The 22584-nt window shown below is 42.3% G+C and overlaps 1 protein-coding gene across 1 annotated transcript in view; it reads right to left on the reverse strand.

The window, feature by feature from the left end:
- Nucleotides 1-22584, reverse strand: part of igsf3 (immunoglobulin superfamily, member 3) — a 78995-nt gene that overhangs the window by 12177 nt on the left and 44234 nt on the right. Inside the window, exons 3-6 of the mRNA XM_086266075.1 lie at nt 17457-17876; nt 14078-14464; nt 7586-7993; nt 3474-3899 (exon numbers count right to left, since the gene is read on the reverse strand). Of these exons, the coding sequence (XP_086122201.1) occupies nt 3474-3899; nt 7586-7993; nt 14078-14464; nt 17457-17876 (1641 nt within the window). The remainder of the gene's footprint in view (nt 1-3473; nt 3900-7585; nt 7994-14077; nt 14465-17456; nt 17877-22584) is intronic.

Here is a 22584-nt window from a genome sequence, read left to right on the forward strand (position 1 = left end):
CAAATTATCATTAATCTAAATTCTCGTTCCATTAGGGAAGATTCAGCATAATTAGTTTTGTGTTTTCTGCGTACGAGTGTGTGTGTGTGTGTGTAGTCTGCGTTATGAGTAGATGATATTAGATTGTGTTAGAGAGACTGAGGCTTCCCCGGTGATCTGCCATGCTGAACATGTGTTTGCCATTATTGCGTTTCAGAAAGATACAAAGAGAAAACTCAATCAGGTGAAATCTAATATCACTACCACTGTACGTGAAGCTGTATAGCCACGGCGTGTTTATGTTATTTCCGTTTGTTGGCGACTATACTCTGCTGTGGGATCTAATACGGAATCATGTTCCATCATAAGATAATTACACTTTTGGTCAGGGAGACAACCCCCCTCCAAATGTGTGTACACACGCACACATAGACACTGTGCTCTTGTATAGGATGATGATGGTTGTGCTCCTATGTGAGCGATGGTTTTCTCCATGTAGGCTATGGTGGATAATTCAAGCCAAACTGCTGCACAGAGTTGCCTCTCACAATGAACATAATAACTGTATGCGTGTGCAGATATGGTGGTGAACTTGTCTGATATGACTCATGGGACAGGCATCGTACTGTTAATGAAATCTGGAAAATGTAGGCTTGGACTGGGCTACAGACACCCCACTAGTTTGACGGTGTATAACGCTGACCAGCCTACTCCTCAGAGGGTTTGGTCCGGCTTTCATCGACTTCCAACATTTTTATTTTCTTCTGTTGATCAAGGGCAAACAAGTTTTAAGTCCCTGCTTTTGAAGTTCAGCGATATTTTAATGAAGAGCGCCATTTCACATATACAAACCTCCCTATGCTTGGCACACATGTACCTTTCTTCTGAATTAAACATAGCGGTATAACAGACCATCAGAAAGCTGAGAGAAACTGTTTTTCTGTTGGGTGATTCTTTATACATTGGTAAGACACTAAAAAAAAAATATATATATATATATAAATATGTTATTATTATTATTATTATTATTATTTGAATGTAGTGGTACATCAAAGTAGGTCAAAGGTCAAAGTAGCCACATTTCAAGGTTTCTTAACAGTACATTTTTAACAAGCTGGTCAACCTGTCAGATATTAACATGAAAGCTTGCAGAAGCTGACCATAAGGTGTGCGGCATGCCCATATGCAGTATGTATGTACGCTGCCAAAGCAGCTCATACATATTGAAAAAGTACCTCTGGAAGCATGGTTTAAAGTCTCTCAATTATGTATCTGGTCAGATGCTGTGTTTGCTCACACCTCATTACACACACTCTCCTTTAACCCACTTCTGTGGGAGAGGAACAGTAAATGCCAGCCGCTCATTTAGCCAGGAGTGGTTAACATTTAGGGAAACAGTGAGGAAAAACAGATGGTGAGGAGAGGCGTGAGGCAGAAAGAGACGTCCTACATTTTGACAAATGAATCATCGGCCTAAATGCAGGTCACAACCAAAAAAAGAAATGTAGAAGAAGAAGAAGATAGAAAACCCCATAAGAGGCAGTGGACACGAACACGGCATGACCATGACTGAAATAAGCTTTGGCAACCAATGAGATAAAGGAAATCAGTCGCTCGCCCTCCCCTGTGTGACAGTGCCCTCATGCACAGAATGACTGCATCGTTACGGTTACTGATTGGATTGAAGTCGATAACTGATCACATCGTCATGGTAACTAATGGTATTACCAAGCTAACCGATCACTTTGTCTTAGAGACAGACACTGCTGGAAAAGAGAGTGGAAGGAGGAGACCCCTGATTGCTATGAAATGTCTGTCTCTGTGTGTTTGTGTCCTTTTACATTTTTCTGGTTATGGATAAACAAAGTAAACTGCGCACGGGCAGGAGGTAAATGAGCATTCAGGATGATAAGTTGATTTCCAAATACTTTTTGAAGGGGCCGGAGATGCAGCGCGGTCTGCATGAGCGGTTAAGGTCAGAGCAGAATCAGTCACGCAAGTAAAGCACCGTCTCTGCACTGTAGTGCTTCTATAGGTTTGTTTAATACATGTTTGCATTATGTATTGCTCCATTCTAGATAATAAAACTGAACTCTTATTGCTCGTATTTCTTTCTTACATGTTTTAGTCCCATCTGCACTCATCTGGAGGTGCATGTGTGGGTTACACTGAGGACCGCAGCGGGAGAGACATTAAGTCTGAGTTGAGTTTGAGAGCAGGAAGAGAGGTGATGTTCAGCTGGGTCATCTTGACCTTGGATCAAGTACGAAAGCTGAGTCAGTGTATTGTACTGACTGACAAGAAGATGTACTGATGAAAATATGATTTTGCTGAAATTCTACTGGGCGTGGGACACTTGGTCAAAACGACCAAATTGACATTCACCATAAGATGCTTTGCTAAAGAAAGTTTCATCTGTTGCAGTATGACTTTCTGCAACAGCATCTGAATTAACAGCACCACGGAATGAAAGACTATTCATACTATACGTGCAACGACATTCATCTGGCCGACTTGAAAAGTGCTGTTGATCATCACAAAGTGCCTCTGAACTCAATACAGCATCTCACTTATCCCCACCTGAACAGGTGCCTGCAGGCACGCATTGTTCACGGTCACATGTAGAACCTGCTGATATTATTTTAACACTTGAAAGCCTACTTGTCATCCCACCCACACATCTCGCTGACATTCTTCCTGCTAAATCCAACAAATCGGATCCCCTGTTGTACAGCAGGTACAACAACGCTTAGTTGGACTGCTTTAAATCCTACGAAAATAGTGGGTTATTTTATCAGCAGGATGAGCTTTTTTCCAGGGGTAAATTCACCTGAATAAATGAAGTATCGTACTGTTAAGGTACATCAGACTGGGCTAAATTGGGCCAAAGCGGGTTTGTGCTTCTTTGTGGGGATTTTTTGTTTGCATTCGGCCACTAATTGGGCTGTGTCTGAATGGGTTCTGTGCGTGCATGTGAGTGTGCCTGTGAAGCACAGAAGGCCAATGAGGGCGGAATAGACAGTTTAATGCCTCCGCTGAGGAAAAGGGTTCAAGGACAGATCGCTCACTCCCTTTATCACACTTTCTCTCTCGCTCCGTCTCTGTCCTTTGCTACTTTCTCTCCTCCCTCCTTCACTCAGTTTTCTCTTCCTGTGGGATATTTAGCAATCCATTCACTGCGCTCCATTAGGAGGCTCCACCCTGCCCTGCATACTCAGTCACACACACTCACACACACACACACACACACACACACACACACACACACACACACACACCCCCACAGAAACGCCAATTAGTGGCTAAACCACAGACTAAGAGCAATTAGAGCAGGTAGAAATCCTCTAAGCTCTGGTGCCTTCACCCTATTTGAAAGTGTATAAGTCTGTGTGTGACTGTATGTTTGAATCTGTGTTTATCCCCGTTTGTGTGCTGGTCTGTGTCCACTCCAATTAGATGTGTGTCAACCTGGCAACACAGTCTTGCAGCTTTACCTGGCTGTAGGACACTGATGCCAAGTGGGTTGGAAGTGCGATTGGCCACTCTGCTCCAGCTGTTGTCGTAGTTCCTCCTCCACAGGACTGCAGTGCAACGATATTTGCCCGCCTCACGGCGCCCGGCCCGGGTCACAGACAGCCAGAAATTGGTGTGGGAGTGGGAGCGGTCCACGGTGGTGCGGGTGCCCAATCCCAGCAGTTGCTCCCCCCACTGCAGCGTGCCTTCGCGCGTGAAAGTCACCAGTTCTTTGAACTCTCCTTCAGCCTCGCCATCGATTTCTGTTCCAGCTGGCTTAAAGTGCCAGGTGACGGAAGTGGGGACGCGTGGGTTATGGCGGGGCTTGACCAGGCACAGGAGATCAAAGGAGTCTCCGAAGGTTATGGATGGTGTGCGCGATGAGGCCGACACCGAGAAGGAGGACTCTAGATGATGGAAGAAGAGGGGAAAGAAAGTTAGGCTGGCACACAGTCAAATGGGCTTTTTATCTGACTAATGATAAATCTTTACATAATAAAGTTTAAAAAGTAATCACATTCTGGAAAGAGTTTTTGTTTCAGCATAGGTACCAGGAGGAAGAAAGTCCACTGCTGAATAAGACCATACTTATCTAAGAGTTCACAGGTAAAGCATTTCTCAGTCTCCAAGTATTCTCCAGCATCATTACAGGTGTCAAAAGACAGCTGTGTGTGCGCGTGAGTGTGAATTTGTAAGCTTGACTGTGAGAGAGCGCCTCAAAATTAACGGTGATGCAACAAAGAAAACCCAGGGGGGAGATTTCCTCTAAGCGCCGATGTTCGATCTACGCTCAACTGCTTGCCAAGTCTAAACTATCCTCATTAAGCTAAAAACAATCTCCCAACTCCTTATATTACTGCCAACAGACACCTACACTGGAAAACAAGAGTGATCAGAGAGGGAGAGAGAAAAGAGATGGGCTGGGTGAAACAAATAAACAATAATAATAATAAAAAAAAAACAATCCCTTTTCTCTCTGGCCCTGCTGCACCTATTTCAGGGCACTCATTGAATGTGACTGATTGCACTTGAAAATGAGAAAGATGGTCATACACAGATACAACACCAACAACAACAAAAAAAAGCGTGAGGTGGAATGAAAACATGTTGATGAAGTCTGACTTTTGCCAGATCGGATAATTCGTTTCCTTGAGACTTTGCGCATTCTCCATTATGTTCTTGTCGACAGCATCGTTGCTTTCTCTCCGTCCCTCACCCTCTCCTGTCCTCTGACAGTCATCATCCTCAGCGTCCTTCAGGATGTAATCAATGGCTTTCTGTCCAGACTTGGCTACAGCTGGGACAGCCGCCTGGGGCCATAATTCTCTAACAGACAATAACTCTCCCCTCTCACTCCATCTCTCATCGCCTGGCAACCCTCTTCCATTTTCCCCTCACAGTCTGTCTGCCTCAGTGACAGAAAAGAGGATTTCACGCTGATCCATTTTTTTCCCCATACAACTCTCTTTTTGTGTGTGAATAAACATTGTGTTTCTTTCCATTACCGTACAAAGTGTGCTTGATTGTTTGGAACACCGTGTGTGTGAATATGTACCCTCCACTGTCATTTGTCTGCTTATGTGTGCCACCTGAAACACCATAAGGGCCCCTAATGCCAGTCAACTAAATAAGTCCCAGAGGACATCCACTTGCTATTCTCAGTAGGTCTTGTCAGGAAGCAAAGGGAATTGTGAATAAGGATGATATAGAATACGGTATGGGCACAGTGGCCGCATGAAATTTCACCCACCACACTGTCAGTCACTGCTTTTACAAGCAGTAATCAATCCTGTGTTTGGCCTTTTAAGCTCAGGAACAGAAGTGTAAGATTTTCTTTTTCTTTTTAAATCAAATGCTCCATTCACATGGTAGGTTTAGGTCCAATAAACATGCTTTTGGAAGCTAAAGTGAGGAAAAACACAGGCCAAAACAAATCAGACATAACACATGTATTGACCGTCATGCTATCATGCCTATTTAGAAAGCCAAGCATGGAGGAGAAGAGGGTTGTCGAGAAGTGCAACTGAAGAAAGATGAACATCTTTGGACTTCCTTTTTTCGGATTTGCATAATATGTCCCTTGTTCCTCAAACAAATGTTTCTGTTGTTGCCCAAACTTAAGAAATGGCCACTTAAAAACTAGAGATGGCACGATACCACTTTTTTATGTCCGATACCGATACCGATATCATAAATTTGGATATCTGCCGATACCGATATGAATCCGATATAGTGTTTTTTAATCAACAAAACTGTTTTTTAAAATATCTTGCTGCATTTTGCAAGTCTGCAAGTTCATACTCAAGTTTAAAACAACAACTACACTAAAGCTATTCTGTTATACCTGTATACAAAAAAAATATTTCATAGTTCAGCAATACTGATCAATCTAATAAACTTAGACCTACACCATCCTCCCTATTCTGGTATTTTAAAGAGTACTTAGCGTAAATATTAAGCAACCTAACTAATAGGGTTCCAACTCCCAGCAACAACAAAAATAAATAAATAAAAAATAGGGAACCACCCCTCACGCTCCACCTCATGATGCTTAATCGACGTAATCAACCTTAATTTGATGCAGTGTGGAAAAAAAATGCACAGAAATCAATTCTTTTTCAAGAAATATTAAATAGATTCAACATCTTTCTTCAACAAAATTGCAGACTGCACAGATGGTACCTTCCCAAAGTAAAAAGTACTATAGCTTACTAGGGTATATATATTAGACTTAATAGTCACTATATACAGTAATTGACTTCTATTCATTTTACATCAAATTAAAACTTTGGGTGTCAGATAATTATTTATTAAAAGCTCGACATTTTAAATGAGAATAAGAAAGAAAAGTATGTCTTTGTGCCCCCTTTTCCCAGTTAATGCCCTATCGGCCCCCCTGGCTAAACTTTGCTAGATCCGCCCCTGCACAGTTACCAGCGTCAGCTACGTAGAAAAAGATCCTGGTGTAGAAAGTAATATTAAATGAATTCTAACAACAGCTTATCAAGCTTAAACGTTCTGCTGTTGTTCAGCCGCTGGTTTCCTCTTTCTGGTGCAAAGTGGACCAAAAACAAACAAGAGACACGGACTCGCGACAGAAAAGCCGATCAGCTGATCATTTAAGCAGTTTCACGATTGAAGTAGCAGCCGGAGAGCGAGAGGCAGTCGCTCGTTAAGCTTAACGTGGGAATGCTTTACAAACATTCAGAGATGGACTTACACACTTGCTTTACTTCTCTCGGGGATAACTTTGTCGGAGATGAAATGCCAGGTTGCTAGCGAAGCTCCAAATGCTATCCAGACCACCGACAGGTCCCGCATGCCACAGCCGCTCTATCACGTGACGCATACTGCTCCGACTGCTAACGTTCTGAGGTGAGTTACGGCGTGTTGCAAGTTTTGTGAGGTGCTTTCGTGATATTTAATGGATCGGATTACATTTTTTATTTTTCTCCGATATCCGATCCAGTAATTTAGGTCAGTATCGGACCGATACCGATACGTAATATCGGATCGGTCCATCTCTATTAAAAACTGACATCTCCTCTCTGCAGCACCACTGTCTGCTGCTGTAGGGAGCTAATCCGTTAGTTGTGTGTCTATGTGTGTGTGCATGCTGCACCCGGTGCTCCTGCCCTGCCAGCGCCTCACTGCTCTGCTCCAGTGGCTTCCTCCGCCTGTACTGAGGATGTTCAGCTTAAGTCAGCAATGACAGAGGAGACCCACAGACTGTGAAACACATTTCCACTGCATTTCCATTCTAATAATTCTGGCTAATCCAAGTGTGTGTGTGCGCACGTGTGGGTCTATCATGGGTGTCATGGAAGCACTGCTCTTGACATGAGGCAGGTGGTGTGAGAGTGTGTGTCATAATAGCTCTAGCCCCTAAGCAGTACATGAATAAAACATGCTTTATTCTACCATGTGGACTCCATGTTTTTCCTGAGCCATTTGTCAGTCTTTAGCAAATCACAAAACCCATGTGTGTCCCTTTGATTCTGTGTACAGACATGCTGGAATTGTCAGGGCATTTACATGCCTCACTGACTTGTAGATATTAGAATACAGATCAGATTAGGATGACATTGCTCACCGACAGTTGTGACATTGACCATCTTGGTGTCGGATCTTTCTTCACTCTTCTCCCAGTTTAGCTCAGATTCAGAGCCGGTGTGAAGCCACTCAGTGGCTGAGCAGCGGTACAGGCCCCTGTCCCCAGGTAAGGCGTTGTGTATGGAAAGAGAGAATGTGTCAGCTCGCACCTTCTCCACGCGTATCTCCCCATAACTGGCACGCTCTCTGTAGCTGGGGCTATGCCATATTGTGCCGTCCCGATCAATGGAAGCCACTTCCTTGGTCAGTGAAGCTGTTTTGCTGTCTGTCCACTGCCAGACAACAGACACGGGGCCCGTGGTAGCGTGGACTGTGCAGGTCAGCTGGATCACGTCACCCTCTAGGACCACTGAGGAGTTACTGGACAAGAACACTGTGATGTTGCTCTCTGAGTGGGAAGAGAAAATACAGAGATAGACAGTGAGTTGGTTGTGATGCAGAGAGAAAGCTGACTGAGAAAATATCCACACGCCCATTTACATAAATAATAATACTAATAAGCTGGAGGGGGAGGCTGGGGAGAAGAAGTCTGCGCTTCTCTGCTTGGGCTGCTGCCCCTGTGACCTGCCCCCAATAAGCAAAATATAATGGATGCGATGGATGGATTACTAAATTCAGAACTCTGCAAAAGTCTATCCAGCATGGCTCGCAGTGTTTTTCAATAAGTTCATGTCTTAACAGACTTAAAATGTGACATCTTCAGGTCTCTAACTGTGGTTTTTTAAACTGTGGGCTGTCACAGGGCCATTCTGACGAAAGAGCTGCACTTCTGTCACATCAGACCAGAGAAAAGTTTTCTTCAGCCTTTTCATCAGAGTCTGTTTGTCAGGTCAAATTCCAAGTGGGCTCTAATACATCGAGTCACAACAGTTTATCTGCCTACTTAATGTTGTGTAGCTCCCCCACTGTGTTGCTAAAGGTGCTTCATATTGAGGCCATTAATGTTAAGGCTCAAAGTTTGTTCATCTTATTACAAAGCAGAATGTCATTAACTTCACTGATCAGTGGTACTATTGTTGTGGCTGATCAGCATCCTTTAACTCATGAGTGGCCTTTGAACAACAAGGACTGTCAAGGTCAGTCATAGAGGGGCTACATCCAAATCATGGTAAATATTTTATTGAAGAAAACAGACTTAAAGTGATTTTTTTTATTATAATTATTTCTATTATGGTGAATTATTCATACAGAAATACAAACTCTAACTCTCCTACAATAGCTTAGAATTAAGAAGACTTATGTCTAACAAACAAACGAGAAAAGGAGAAAAAAAAATGAAAGAATGTATCAGTAGAATTTATTTTTGATGTATTTTTCTCAATATGCACTTTTTTTCTGAGTCATTTCCAGTAAAAATGTTTTCTTGCAGACTATTAAAACTGTTTTGTCCATGATGGAAATCTAAAATTATTCTGATTTCATTAACACCAACAAACGAAACAACATTTTAATGATCAATCTGTTGAAAGATAAAAAAAAAGAAAAAAAGAAGCATATATATTTAACCACACTTTGCTGTGATGCAAAACAGCTTAAGCCAGATGCCTGGTCATTGTTTTTCTCTTCAAACTGCAAGTTTAGTGTTTGGTTCAGGTTCGGTGCTGTGAATATTTTCAGGACGGATTGAACGTGTGCACAAGTAACGAGACTCCTGTTTGGTGTTCGTCTTTATCACAGAGGAAAGTTGCCAAATGCAGTTAAGTGCTGCCAAACATGCAGAGCATTGGAGCAGCTTGTGTGAGTGTGTGTGTGTGTGCTTATAGGTGCTCTTTCACAGTCAACTGCAAATGGATTGCTGAGAAGTTCAAACTTGATTTTCTGGGCTTCAAAGTCAGAAAACTCGCTCTGAGAGCGCAGTTGTGTTTGCTCAGTTTTTCAACAAAAAGTGCAACGGGCAATGCAGCGCTACAGATCTGCTCCATCATCGATTGACAGCAAGTGACTCGGGTTTCCTTCTAACATCTGTGTTTCCCACAGGGCCAGATTGGCTTTAAAAGCTCTTGCATGTTTCATCATCACATGGCCCTACCCCTGAAGCTGCCCCTACCACAGTGAACTGGTATTTCGCACCAAAATTCAAACTCACAGAGCCATTTTTCATCCACGAGCTCTTTGGCATCTTTCCCTTTGCTTTCCATAAACTCAACTTGAAACATCTTTCCAGCACTTTCCCTTCATTTAACCATGACGCTTCTGTGTGATAGGGCATGCCTTCATGTACACACATCATCTCTTAAACCGTTGGTTCATGTAATGATAAATGTTGGTGTTACCGGGCTAATTCCACGTTCCACTTTCAGGGTTTTACCACACAACACTTACTGGTGTATAAGGCAGTTATAAACTGTGACTTCACCAGTGCGTCTTCTCCCACACAGCTGTCCACTAAGCCACTCTTTTCACCACATATCGCAGGCGGTCCATCTGTTGTCATTCCTTTGGCGCTCCCCCAAAGCAGCTTCATTTAAGTTACGCACTTCGATTACTTCTTCAAATATGTCTTTTCCCTTAGTTGTGCCATTGCATTGATTTAATTCCCAACAGTTCCCCTGGAGTCAGCTCGACGCGTGAAGCTCGAGAGCTGGGCAGTATCAACCATGTCACAGGAAGGGAATTTGCAGCGAAGTCTTCTCCTTTTTCCATCAGCTGTTTTTGCAGATTGGTGGCAACCTCACAAAGACAATCGGTAACAGTATTCCGAGTACTTAAAATGCTTACTTTTTGTCTGGGATTGCACACTTTAAATATGCACCACTTTAAAAATTCCTCCTCACTTTGTCACCAGGCTGATTTGGCCATTGCTTCTGCCACAATAAAACTGGCTTTAACAACAGCCTCTCTTTGAAATGTTGCTTCTGTGAACACAGTCTGCCATGACACCAAACTTCTTTTCATCTCTTCTGCCTTCTGAAGATTCTGCTGTTTGTCCTGGCGTTTTGTTTCATAGTGTCATCTTGTGCTATATTCTTCAATTATGGTCACATCGGCTCCGCACACAAGACAAAGAGGTTTACCCTTTCATGTTAGCGATCAGTTACTCTGCCTCCCACTTCTCTTGAAAGCCGCCGGGCCCTTTTGATCTTTTTTTTGTTTTGTTTTGTTTTGTTTTTAATTTCGACTGGAAAAGACTGGTTGATCATGAGGCTAACAAGTATATCAAATCAAGACGTGTGAGGGGTAGCTGGCACTAGTTTCAATTGACACGCTAATGCGCCAGCCATTCCAGTGCAATCAAACCAACTTGGTGTATACATACTTCTGTTTTGTAAAGCACTTTGTGAGTTTTATTCTTGAAAAGTGCTATATAGTAAACCTTACTTACTTACATACCAACTGATAAGATTTTTAAGACTGATACCAAAACCAAGACTTATATTTGTAGATTTAAAAAACGGATTTCCCCAATATTTTTATTTTTATTTTTAGACTTTTAAATGCACAGAAAGCTTTTTGAAAGAGAAAATGATCAGAGCTGTGAAACCAAACTTAAAAAATTGTGTGTAAATGATCAGTCTTCATTCTGGAAAAATTAATATAAATAAATAAATGTAAATAAAATTAAATAGTTTTACTTCACATTTGTGCAAGGATTGAACCACACATTTGTGAGTCTTCATAAATTACTGTACACATTTGTAAATCGTTACACTTATGGATCATAGCATATGCATTTTTAGGCATATTTCTCTCCATAGATTTTACTCCCATGCCAGAATTTTACTGCAATCTCTACACTTGTGTAAAGTAGAGGTTTTTCAAAACATTTTCATCTTTTTTCCACTAGTGCAGCGCTGGGTCCAAACCTGGAACCAGTTCCATACTGAAAAAAACAGACTGGGGCTGGTCATTGTTTTTAGTGGGAACGTAGCCTGTGGTTTCTGTCTGCTATATTTTTCCTTGTATGAAAATTACTGTATAATTTATGTTTAGTTCCCAATCCTGATAAAATATTGGCTGCTTATAAAACACAGATCAATGCTATGACTGCACCAGCACAGTCACCGTGCTCATAGAAAACTAGATGATGGAAAATAATGACGTGTAAGTGTCGATTAGGGCAAAATGTCCACGATATCAATTAAAGATGAAATACACAAAAAGCCCCCCAAAAAGAAAACAAGAGAAAAAAAAAAAAGGAAAAGTGATCGGATCTAGATACTATATTTGATACGGATTTTAGGACACAGGAACTCATCCAAAAGCGTAACTCCTTCTCAAACTGAATCCAAGAGATAGCTAGAATAACTCTGTCTGTGTCAAACAATTCAGAGAGCAGAGGTGGCCATGGGCAATAAATCAAATTGCTGAGCTTTTCCCTGGAGTGCAACACTGTAAAAGTGCTGTGTGCGTCTGTTTGCATGCTTATGAGTGTGTATGGAAGCATGTGTCAGGGTAAGATAGTGCAGTTTTGTAACTGGCCCCAGGCACATCAGAGTGACAGCCACAGTAGACACACTGATAAGTTTTGTGTGTGTGTGTGGGTTGAGATTCTCTTCCTGAACCTTGTGAAGCTTGTTCACCAAGTCCTTAATACGCACAGGAAAGAAGGTTCAGATCACAGGGCTCAGTGGCACTTCAGAGGAGAAGGATAAAAGTCTTTACTGACTCTTCTGCTCTGTTTTTCTGCTTTATCTAGACTCCTATCACTTCAGCATCCATCAAACATCACGGAGCTCTGGTTGACCCATAAGCTCTCCTCCCCTCTGCGGAGCTAGTGCTGCTGTCTCGTGGGGGGTGCGGCTTAAGAATTCTCACATTTTTTTTTCCTTCCCTTAGGCCAAGCTCTGCTGCCTCCCTCTCAGCTCACCGGCCCTCCTAATAAGCATGAGTCCTCTGTGAATATGAAATGAATTCAATTCTTATTTCTATCAGATTCACATTAAAAAAGGGAAAATGCTTCATCCTTTACTTTTGTCTTTCATTTGAACAGCTCATAGTTTTCTTACACAGCTAAGAATAGACTGTAACATGTAGATATATCTGCCTGCCTACCCTTAAAAATCTCTTGGTCTAGTCAACGTTCCTTTCCCTGTTATTTAATTTTTTCAATTTTTACCCACCGGCTCCTTCTCCTTTGTGCTGAACAGAATGCATTTTTCTCTCCAATCCCAAAGAGCCCCAACTCTCTTTCCCTACCTTATCACCTGTCCCTTCCATCTTTATGATAGAGATTCAGTCTGGCAAGTGAGCTCTCCCTCCCTCTCTCAGTGCAAAGGTAAACTCCATCCATCAACATTCATTTGTCATGAGTGTTTACCCCTGTTTTTCCTTCGCTGTAACCTCTGCCTGCCGCTAAATCATCAACTATAAACCCCTGTCGCAACCCATTAACAGCTTCCCCCCCCAATTCCACAAATTAAAGTGATGAAGCACATCTTCAAACTTTGTGTCTGTGCCTGAATGTAAGAGAAAGGAGGCATAAGGAAAGTCTGCATACGACACACACGCTCCCCGAACACTACTGCTGTGTTTCATGAAAGTTCTCCACCAATAACCATGCCCATTATCTTGTGTAAACCCTATAAACATCCTTTATATGGCATTAGGGCCTTTTGTTGGAAAAACAAACCTTCCATACAGAGATATTCCCAAGAGACTGCTGCAGGCTCTGGGCCATTGTTTTGGGGTGATTTAACAGGGGCTGCAGAACGGTCAGAATAAGGTAGCATCGGCTGCTTGAGCAGAGATACTACTTTGTGGCCATTATGTTTTATTATGCTGGTATCAGTTGGCTGGCTCCATGCACTGTTCTAGTCCTCAGAGGCATGGTAGCACAGAGAGACAAGGGAAGGCAGCATCAGACACAGATGCTATGAGTGTGTAGAAGAAAAAACACCAGAAGTGATTTGGGAACAAGGTTTTAAAGGTTTAACTGTATATTTGTATCAATCAGCTGCAAGGCTGACATCACCCCATTGGCTAGCCCTGCTTAACCCAGCTGAGGAGGTTTGCCCCAGCAGAACACATTAATTTAGCCTAGGGAGCCACCCTGGAGAGCTAGATGCCATTCTCTGCTTCTTTTCTTTCTCCACACTTTCATTTCATGGCTGTTAGCTCAGCCTCCTTCACTCAGGACTCTTCTGCTCTCCATTATCCTACTATAGTGTTACCCACCCTCCCCATCTCCCCCACTAAGCCAAGGAAATGGGAAGGACCATAATGCTGCATTACCAATCCTTAGCAATCCACTCAAACAGAAAATAAATCAGGAATAAGAGTAGCATTATCCCATTCCCTCTTACTCACAGCTAACAATAGAACCTCTGCAGCTATCCGTTATAGCCACCCTTAGAAGGACAGGACACGGGGGTGGGGTGGCAGAGAAACGCAGCAGAGGATCACAGCACGATATTACATGTGGACTAAGTGAAGATAAAACAGCCATTATCAAAATGTCATCATTCTTAGTGAACTTGACAACTAAGGACAGGACGGCCACACAACTGGCTTCAGTGAACAGATTATTACTCACTCAGTGCCTGGACTGTGATCTGGACATTGCGGGATCTCTTGCTGCGGTCGATGAAGTCACCCGTGGGCGTCTTCTCCCGCTCTGTTACGCGGCAGATATACTTGCCGGCATCTTCAGGGCGCAAGTGCTGCAGCTTGAGCAGGTGCACGTTGACGCTCTCTTTGCGCACAGTCATTTGACCGGCGGCCTCCCGGGCGACATAATCGGGGCCCAGATTAGGCACGGCACTGGGGCCCACCACGGCCACCGGTGAGCTGCTGAAGACCCACGACACAGAGAAGAAACGCTCGGGGACATTCTGCGCCTCAATGGTGCAGCGAAGCTCCAGCGGCTCACCGGCCGTGAAGGACCGTCGCTCCGTGCTCACCTGGATGCTGAAATCCCGGTCTGAAAGAAAGGAAAACAAATGAAAACAACAAGGTTAAAGGCTAATAAATGCACGGAGATTTCAATTAAAGCTGCTCGAAACCGAAGCGCACAGTGCTGCTTCATTTTCTTGGTAAGCTGAACATGCATTACCCAAGAGAAAGGGGTTAAGAAGACTGAGCAGTGGGTGGTAGAGGTGGGGTTTGATGTATTCAGGAAAGCCATGGGGCAATAACATGGCATCAGCTCGTGCAGAGAAAAAGAATATAAATTAGAGATGGTTGAGGTCACTCGGTGGGATAGTGGCATAACAGACAGGCCTGCTCTCTCCTCTCTAGTTTTCACCTCTGCAATTAGGAAAAAAAACCCACTTCTAATTAAAATTCTCGTTAGCTGTTTGAAACAGTCAGGCACGCTTTTGCTTTCCTGCATGATCTAAAACCACAGAGCAGAATAAACACTGGTAGGGCCCCCTACCTGGCCAAATCATGCTTGTTGTCTCTGCATGTGCAATTGCATTTGTGTCTGTTTGTTATATTAATGTTCAGATCCTGAGTTCTGTACGTATCGGAGACAGCTGCAAAACATCTCAGTGAGTTGGTAGCCCCAAGCAGTAATTACAAAGACTTTAAAGTGAATCGTGTGGAAAAGGTCAAAGCCTGCCCCTAGTATGGAGCTAGTTACGCAGAGATAATTATGATGAGAGGTAAGAGAATATTGTTGACACATACAAAACATAAATGTGTATAAATCTGCCTTCTGCCATGTGTTGCTGGCAACAAATTCCAAATATATTATTAAATACATATTAGGAAACTCTAAGCATTCATTACTGGGATTATTTTTTTTAATTTAATACAGTATAGATCTGGTAGAAGATCATCTTAAAGAGCCAACACATATTCATGTTGGGGTGTAATTTAAAAAAAAAGAAAAAAAAAAAAGAAGTAAATGCTAAGCACAAGCAGCCAAAGTGAGGAGGAGAGGAGGAAGGAAAAAAACCTGCAGTGATGAGCAATGTTTGCAGAAAAATAAGAGGGTATGTGAAAGAAGGGAACAAGGGAGGAGATGAGTGGAAAGACCAAAAAAGATAGGTATGGTGGGAAAAAAAAAGGGGGGGGGGAGTGAAAGGTACATTAAGATTCTGTCTGTTGCTCATCTCTCTGATGCCGGCAGTGGGTGATTAGCTAGTGATGGGGCTGTCTTGAGATCCACTCCATCTTTTATAATAGGAGTCTAATGGAGAAGCTGCTCCCTCTCCTTTCTAAATTTCCCTGGCTCTCTGTCAAATATGCACTTGGACAGGTGGAACGTCACATACACCAGTTCAGCCTTAAGGCGTGCAAGTGGCTCCTTCGTCATGCAATAAGCACGTGGAAAGAAAACCAAAATGAATTTACGCATTACACTGAAGTTTGAGCAGTTACATTCATAGCTCGCACAACGCAACTGCTTTATTCTCTTTGTCACGCAACAACCCTGCATCCATTATATATTATAGGGAAGACAGAGAGTAACAAAGGATGTTTAGAGATGAGCTCTTTGTGCCCTTTGTCTCCTCACTAAAGTAGCAGGAGCTCATCTGACAAACCTGCTTTACATCGGAGTTCTCACTCTCCTTCTCATCCACGCACGACTATCTGGGGCACCATCAAGTCGCATTGGTCCAGAGCGGATCTGATGCTTAATGGAGAAAAGCAAAATGACTCCTCTTTGAAGTGATTTACTGGCATGAGACATTCGCCACTGCGTGCTTTCTTGGTAACTGAGCTAATGTCAAAGCAGTTTATCACCCATCTCTTTGGCCCTTTCTTGGAAGCATACAAAGGGATACTTTATGTATGTGGAACGCAGGACAATGAATGTGATGGGCTCGAGTCGGGTGAGAAGCTATAAGGACATGTAATGAGATATTAAGCTGCCTTTTTTTCTCATCTTTTTGGTCTAGAGGTTGGCTGCCTATTAAATAATTATCATATGAGCCCACTCAACACATTCTTTGTTTCCACACACTTGCACATCACGCAAACCTTGTTATTGCTACCCCCGCAGTACCTCCCTAAGATGGAAACTCCCATAATGCTTTCCGCTTTCCATAGGTCTCTTCCTTTACATTTGGCAGAAGCATTAAAAGAAAGCTGTCTCTCTCATAGCAATGCATTCTAGCCCAATCAACACCGGACAAACTGTTGGCAGGAAGTGGCTGAAAAACACATTCTGCCTTCTGAACCATGGGCCACATGTTGCTGGGGAAGCTGCTTATGTGGAAGCCATAGGTCTCCTGTGTCAAACACCCACGCTATTTGGAGCTGGTTACATTTTTCTTGGATGTGCTTGTAATGTTGCCCATCAAACAGACACAAATACAAAAGTAGGGAATCTGCGGAGGTTTAGTTAAGCCCTTTTTAGAAAGCTAATGAGCTTAGCCGGAGATACTGATCAGCAATCAGTGAAACCCGGCCCACATGCATGAGTGTGTGCCACTCAAGAGGACAGAGGGGACTGACACTAACCAATATCTATACCCTGCCCACCACCCCTCCTTTTCTTTCCCACAGAATACGATCCCTTTGGCCTATCTCTGAGGCGCAGAGAGAAAGGGAATTAGGGTTCACAAGGTTAGTGGTTCAAACCCCAGTTCCTCATGTCGGTGTTTCTAAAGCCTCTGTTCCACTAGTACCAACTCTGCCAGGCTCACCTCTGTTTTAGGGTGTTCCATTGGATGATAGTACCTGGTAACAGGTACCTTTTTTAATATCCACTTGGCTGGGGTTCCAAACGACCTGTGTCGAGCCCACCAACGTTGCGGTGGTACTCACTTGTAATGGAAAATGACTGAAACAGAGTAGAGTTGAGCCGAGTAGAAGCTAATGGAGAAGAAGTATAACGGTCTTGTTGGACGGCAGCTTTATCCACTGATAAATGGTTCAGTGAGAGAGCTGAATGATAGTTGCACTGTGTATGCAAAGGTAATTTTTTTTTTTTTAAAGCAGTCCATTTACAATTCACTCACCAGTGGGCTGAATACGGAGCTGAGTCTTGTCGCTCTGCTTGCGGGTCATAGCAAACCAGCTTCCATCTGGGTCCTGAATCCACTCAGCAGCCTGGCAGTAGAGCAGCCCCTGGTCGACTGGCTGCAGCTTGTGAATGGTCAGCCTGTAGGCTGTAGCGCCAGTTTTATCCAGCCTGAGGTCCCCCGCTGCCATTCTCTGCCGATACGGCCCCCCAGAGCGCAAAACGAAGTCTCTTGACAATGTGACTAACTCCTGAGGTGGGGCGGTTGGGTCCTCTGGGGACCTTAAGTACCAGCCTACTGACAAGTGAGTGTGCTGCACTGTGGTCCGAGACACCTCGCAGGTAAGCTGTAGCGTGTCGCCTTCCACTTTGGACAAAGTCTGGGCCGGAGCTGTTACTGTCAAAGAGTCAGCAATAACTGAAAAACAAATAGAAGAACAGGGGCAATTATTACTTAGCGTGTATAATGGTAATTATTCTGTAATTACTCAGTTTTAGAATAGCATCATCTGCTTCCTTAAATAATATATGAACCCTTTACCTCTGTGAAAAAAAAAAGACCTTAAAGAATAGAAAGCTGATTAAAAAGGAAAACCAAATACACCCAAAAAAGCATTTTGGGGGGTTTTCAGCTATTATACATGTGATAAAGTCCATTCCACTGTTAGCTATTAATTTTATGCACTGTGAGAAAAGGTGTAAATGCAGCCTTGCTTTTTTCCCTGAGGTGACTGCCCTCCATTTCCTCTTCCATATATGACTTTCACATGTTACTGTGTGGTGATGGTATTTTCTCCATCTCACACAGACAGAATCCTCCAGAGACCCCTCTGGCACTTCTTTCAGACCGATTATATCCCATATGGCTGGCTACAGAAAACATAATAAAATGTAATCTTACAGTGTCTCACTAAACTTTTGGAACATTTGGATCACGCATAGTAAATATACAAAACAGCAAGACCGAAATTTACTGTAATAAATTCAGCCCAACCCCTTCTATCTACAATACAACTGAGAATAAAAAGGATGGGATCCAAGCCAGATGGTTGAGAACAGAAGAGATCAGAGAGAGGGGGGGTGCAAGGAAGCAGAAGATACATCAAAATGTGATAATTTCAGAAAGGAAGATGGAGTGACTCTACACACTGACAGAAATAAACATGTATAGCCTTTAAAAGGGAACCTGAAATAGCTAAAGAGGTATTTTTAGATAGGTACCAGAGCAAAACTTTATGTATGTGTGTCAGGAAGACTGAAATAGAGACAGCATTAGATCTGAGCTTCCAAAACTAAATCCATTACAGACGAGCAAAAACACCAAAAGGCAATAAGGTCAGTCATAGGGGGTGGGGGCGGATCATGCTAGAAATAAAGGTTACTGGACAAAATTTAATTGGGTAAATAATTCACACAGAGGATTCTGCGCTTTGCCATGCAGGGACTGTGACCACTTCTTAAAAGCCAGAAAATTGAAGTGCATTGTGTTTGGCTATTCACGCTCCTAAGGGAATGTCACTGTGAAGATTACAATTCAGCATGTTTGAGTCTGCCTCTGCGCAGTAACTTGCTGCGTCTAAGTGTAGATGCGTGGGAAAGAAAAGCTTTACTCTTGCATTATTTTGAATGTATGCAAGTAGAGGCCACTGTGGTGATGTCTGTCATTTGCTTTTAAAAAAGAAAGAGATATCAGAGGGACAAAAGTGCATAGAACCAAAGAGGATTTTGAGAGAGACTCAATATATGGTTATCCAGAGTTTAACAAAGCACTCAAAGAAAAAGAAAACAATGAGATAGTAATGGCACAAAAATACGGAAAGTAATCAGGTGGGCCACAATCTGATAAGACACTGCCTCCTGAAAATGGATTAAGTAAAGATGTATAAAATGTCCAGACGAGAATAAACAGTTTCTGCATTTTTGTGTCTTACAAAAACACAGACAAGGTCTGATTCAAGGTAATTTGGAAGTTCACTAGAGGTCATATTGAGTGCTCGAAAAACCACCTAGCAGCAAGGGATGCAAATGGGAGCCTTGGGCAGGAATAAAGCTATCCTGCTGATGTATTTGTTTGTTTCTTGCAATAATACAATAACTGACATGGGAATCTTACTGAGCCTGGATTAGTGTTTATATTCAAATACTTTATTTGTAACAGTTTCAGAAACAGAGCAATTAGTGGTAATGATGGTAACTGCTGGGAAATAATTGTTAAATATTATCAGTTATGAACTTCCGCAGAATCACTCTGGTGTGATCTTATGGGACTCTTCTAAAATTTGTGTTGTTTGAATGATGGATTCTCAAAGATGAAATTAAAATATAAATTAGTAGCTGATTATACATTTTGGAGTTGGTTAGTTAATTTGGACATCAGTTTCATAATCCAGTGCAAGTTACTCCTGTAATATTAATAATATCTAATAATATTAATAATATATAATATCTCTTCTTTGCTCTGTGGTGTTTTCAATACACAAAAGTTCTGCACTTCAAACACTGGTTGTAGCAAAGTCCTCTCACTCTGACACTCCTGTCAACAATGAGTGAACAGCAACCTCACACACAACACACCTACGCTACAACCTGGCATTGCCATAGCAACTCTCCCACATGGTGCTGAGGGCCTGTGAGAACAGTCATTAGTTACTATAACAACCGCACCCACCAACACAATCCTGAAATCGACTTGCATTCTTTCTGTAGACACACTAATGGACGGTGAAAGCAGTTAGCTGCTTCCTCCTGTCGGATGGCCCGTTTATTGTGGGCATATTTAATATTTTTGACCTCATCTCAAGGCATCTGAGCCAATCGGAGCCCTACACCAGATATGTCGGGAGGACAGAACAAATCAGATAACACCAGCCAATCTCAGCCTTTCCAGCAGTCGGGCTGAAGTTGTACACCGGGATCATCCAATAGTACCACTGACCTCAATCTGCAAAGGATTAGGAACAGCGTGAGATGGCATTCTCTGGCATACATGCAAAAAACAAAACAAAAATAAATAAATAGAAAAACGTGCATGCACACATACTTCTGAGGACTTATTTTACCTGTTCGGTCCTTAACTGCAAACATTACAAGAGCCTTTAGAAATGAATCTAAGGACATTCTGTGTTTTTTTCTTGAAGATCACACAGCTCAGAAGCAGAATTTGTGGTAGCCGAAGCCCAGCGCTTGGGCAAATAACTCGTTTTATTGAAGAAAAATATTGACTTCTTTTCACTTCAGAAGTTAAAGGCCTCAGTTGTTGTCTGAGCTGTTATAACATCAATACCCACACTTTTGGACCAGGCAAAGTATTTTCATCACAATGAACACAGGCACTGCAGTTCATTTAAGGGTGTCTAGTTTAGTTTTGTGATATTGTCTTTATTTTATTGATTTTTTTAAATGTTTTGCCAACAATAAAATAGTACAGTCTCAGCTTTTGGGATAAATAACAGTATTTCTTAAAAAATGAAATAAAATACACATTAATATACATATACATACAAATACACACTACTATATCACCAGAAATTATTCAAATGTTTCCTTAAAAAAGAAAGAAAAGACTTAATAATAACAAAAATTACCATGTCACATTGTCCATGATAATACCAGCATGATGTTTTGTGTGATAAAGAAAAAAAAAAGAACGCGTTTTCTTCATGATATCAACAATATCAATGTTCCCTTGCGTGCACAGCACCAACAAAAATCCAGCCATGTCTGAGAATGAACTTCAACAACCTCCAGCAAAGCACAAAACTTTGAACAAACTTTCATACAAACAGGAAAACTGTTCCTGAATGTGGAAACAGCAAACTGAAAGCAAAAATACACTGCCGAATACAACTAGGCTATGAAGGCACCCAAGCAAAAGATACTAGCAGCAGGTGATGTGCGACCCTGAAATTAAACAAATGACGAGTATTTCTGGAGCACTCGATAGTTATGGATGGATGGAAATTGCAGATGTGGTTGCATTGCACAAAAAGCCACGTTAGAAAACACTTTTTAATTTCAAATTTATTATGTGACAATATTGTACAGCGACCTGCTACCGGCACCTTGTGGCAATAGTTTCACACTTCGAAATAGGCAGTGTGTTGTCAATGGCAGTAAAATGCACATAATTTTCTTTGCACTTACACAAGCCTATGCCGGTAAACTGCAATCACCAATAAAACAAGCTTTTTCCCCCTGTATCTCTACAAATATCACTATTACAAGTTTCCCTGAACTGCTGTGGTATAATTTTGATTATGTTGTCCACCCCTATCATTTATATACTCCAGTACTTGATCGGGGATTTTCTACCATAAATTGCTTGGTAAATGGACTGGTTCTTATATAGCACTTTTAAACTCAATGTACTTTACACAACATTCATGCAAGCACTTTTTCTGTGTCTAAGTGTTTTCTAGCTTTCTATCTAACATTGACACACACATTCAAACCCAATGTATTGGGAGCAACTCGGGGTTCAGCATCTCGCCCAAGGATACTTTAGCATGCAGACTGGAGCAGCCAGCCTACTAACCTACCGATTAGTGGAACCTGTTCTACCTCCTGAACCACATCCACCAATTTTGGCATCAAAGGAGAGTGGCACCGTTGAGGTTTCCCAGGCTGCTTTGCAGCCTTCAACTCTTCTGCAGTGTTAGGTGTTGGCAGCGCTCCATAGATTCACATGGGGTCAGGCAAGTGGGCTACCCCAATCAAGCACAGTAATAGTAAAAGTAATAACATGGTCAGCAAAAGATTTGGTAGCAGTTCTGGCACTGTGGGGAAGTGCTAGGTCCTGCTGGAAAAAGGAAATTGCTATCTCCATGAAGTTTGTCAGGAGATGGAAGTATGATGTGCTCTAAAATTTCCAGGTAGATGGTGCATTGACTTTGGACCAACATCTGCAGGTGACCTCAAATCATTACAGATTGTGGAGAGACTTCACACTGAACTTCAAACAGACAGTATACTGTGCCTCTCCCTGCTTTCACCAGACTTTGGGACCTAGATTTGTAAAAGAAATGCTAAATTTACTTTCATCTAAGAGGACTTTGACCACTGAGCAACAGTCCAGTTCTATTTCTCCTTAGCCTGGATAAGATGCTTCTGATGTTATCTCTAGTTCA

This window comes from Aulonocara sp. 'chitande type north' Nkhata Bay, linkage group LG16 (genome assembly GCF_057382095.1).
Source record: "Aulonocara sp. 'chitande type north' Nkhata Bay isolate Kocher_YH1m ecotype deep benthic linkage group LG16, A_spYH_male_GT1.1, whole genome shotgun sequence".
Lineage (NCBI taxonomy): Eukaryota > Metazoa > Chordata > Actinopteri > Cichliformes > Cichlidae > Aulonocara > Aulonocara sp. 'chitande type north' Nkhata Bay.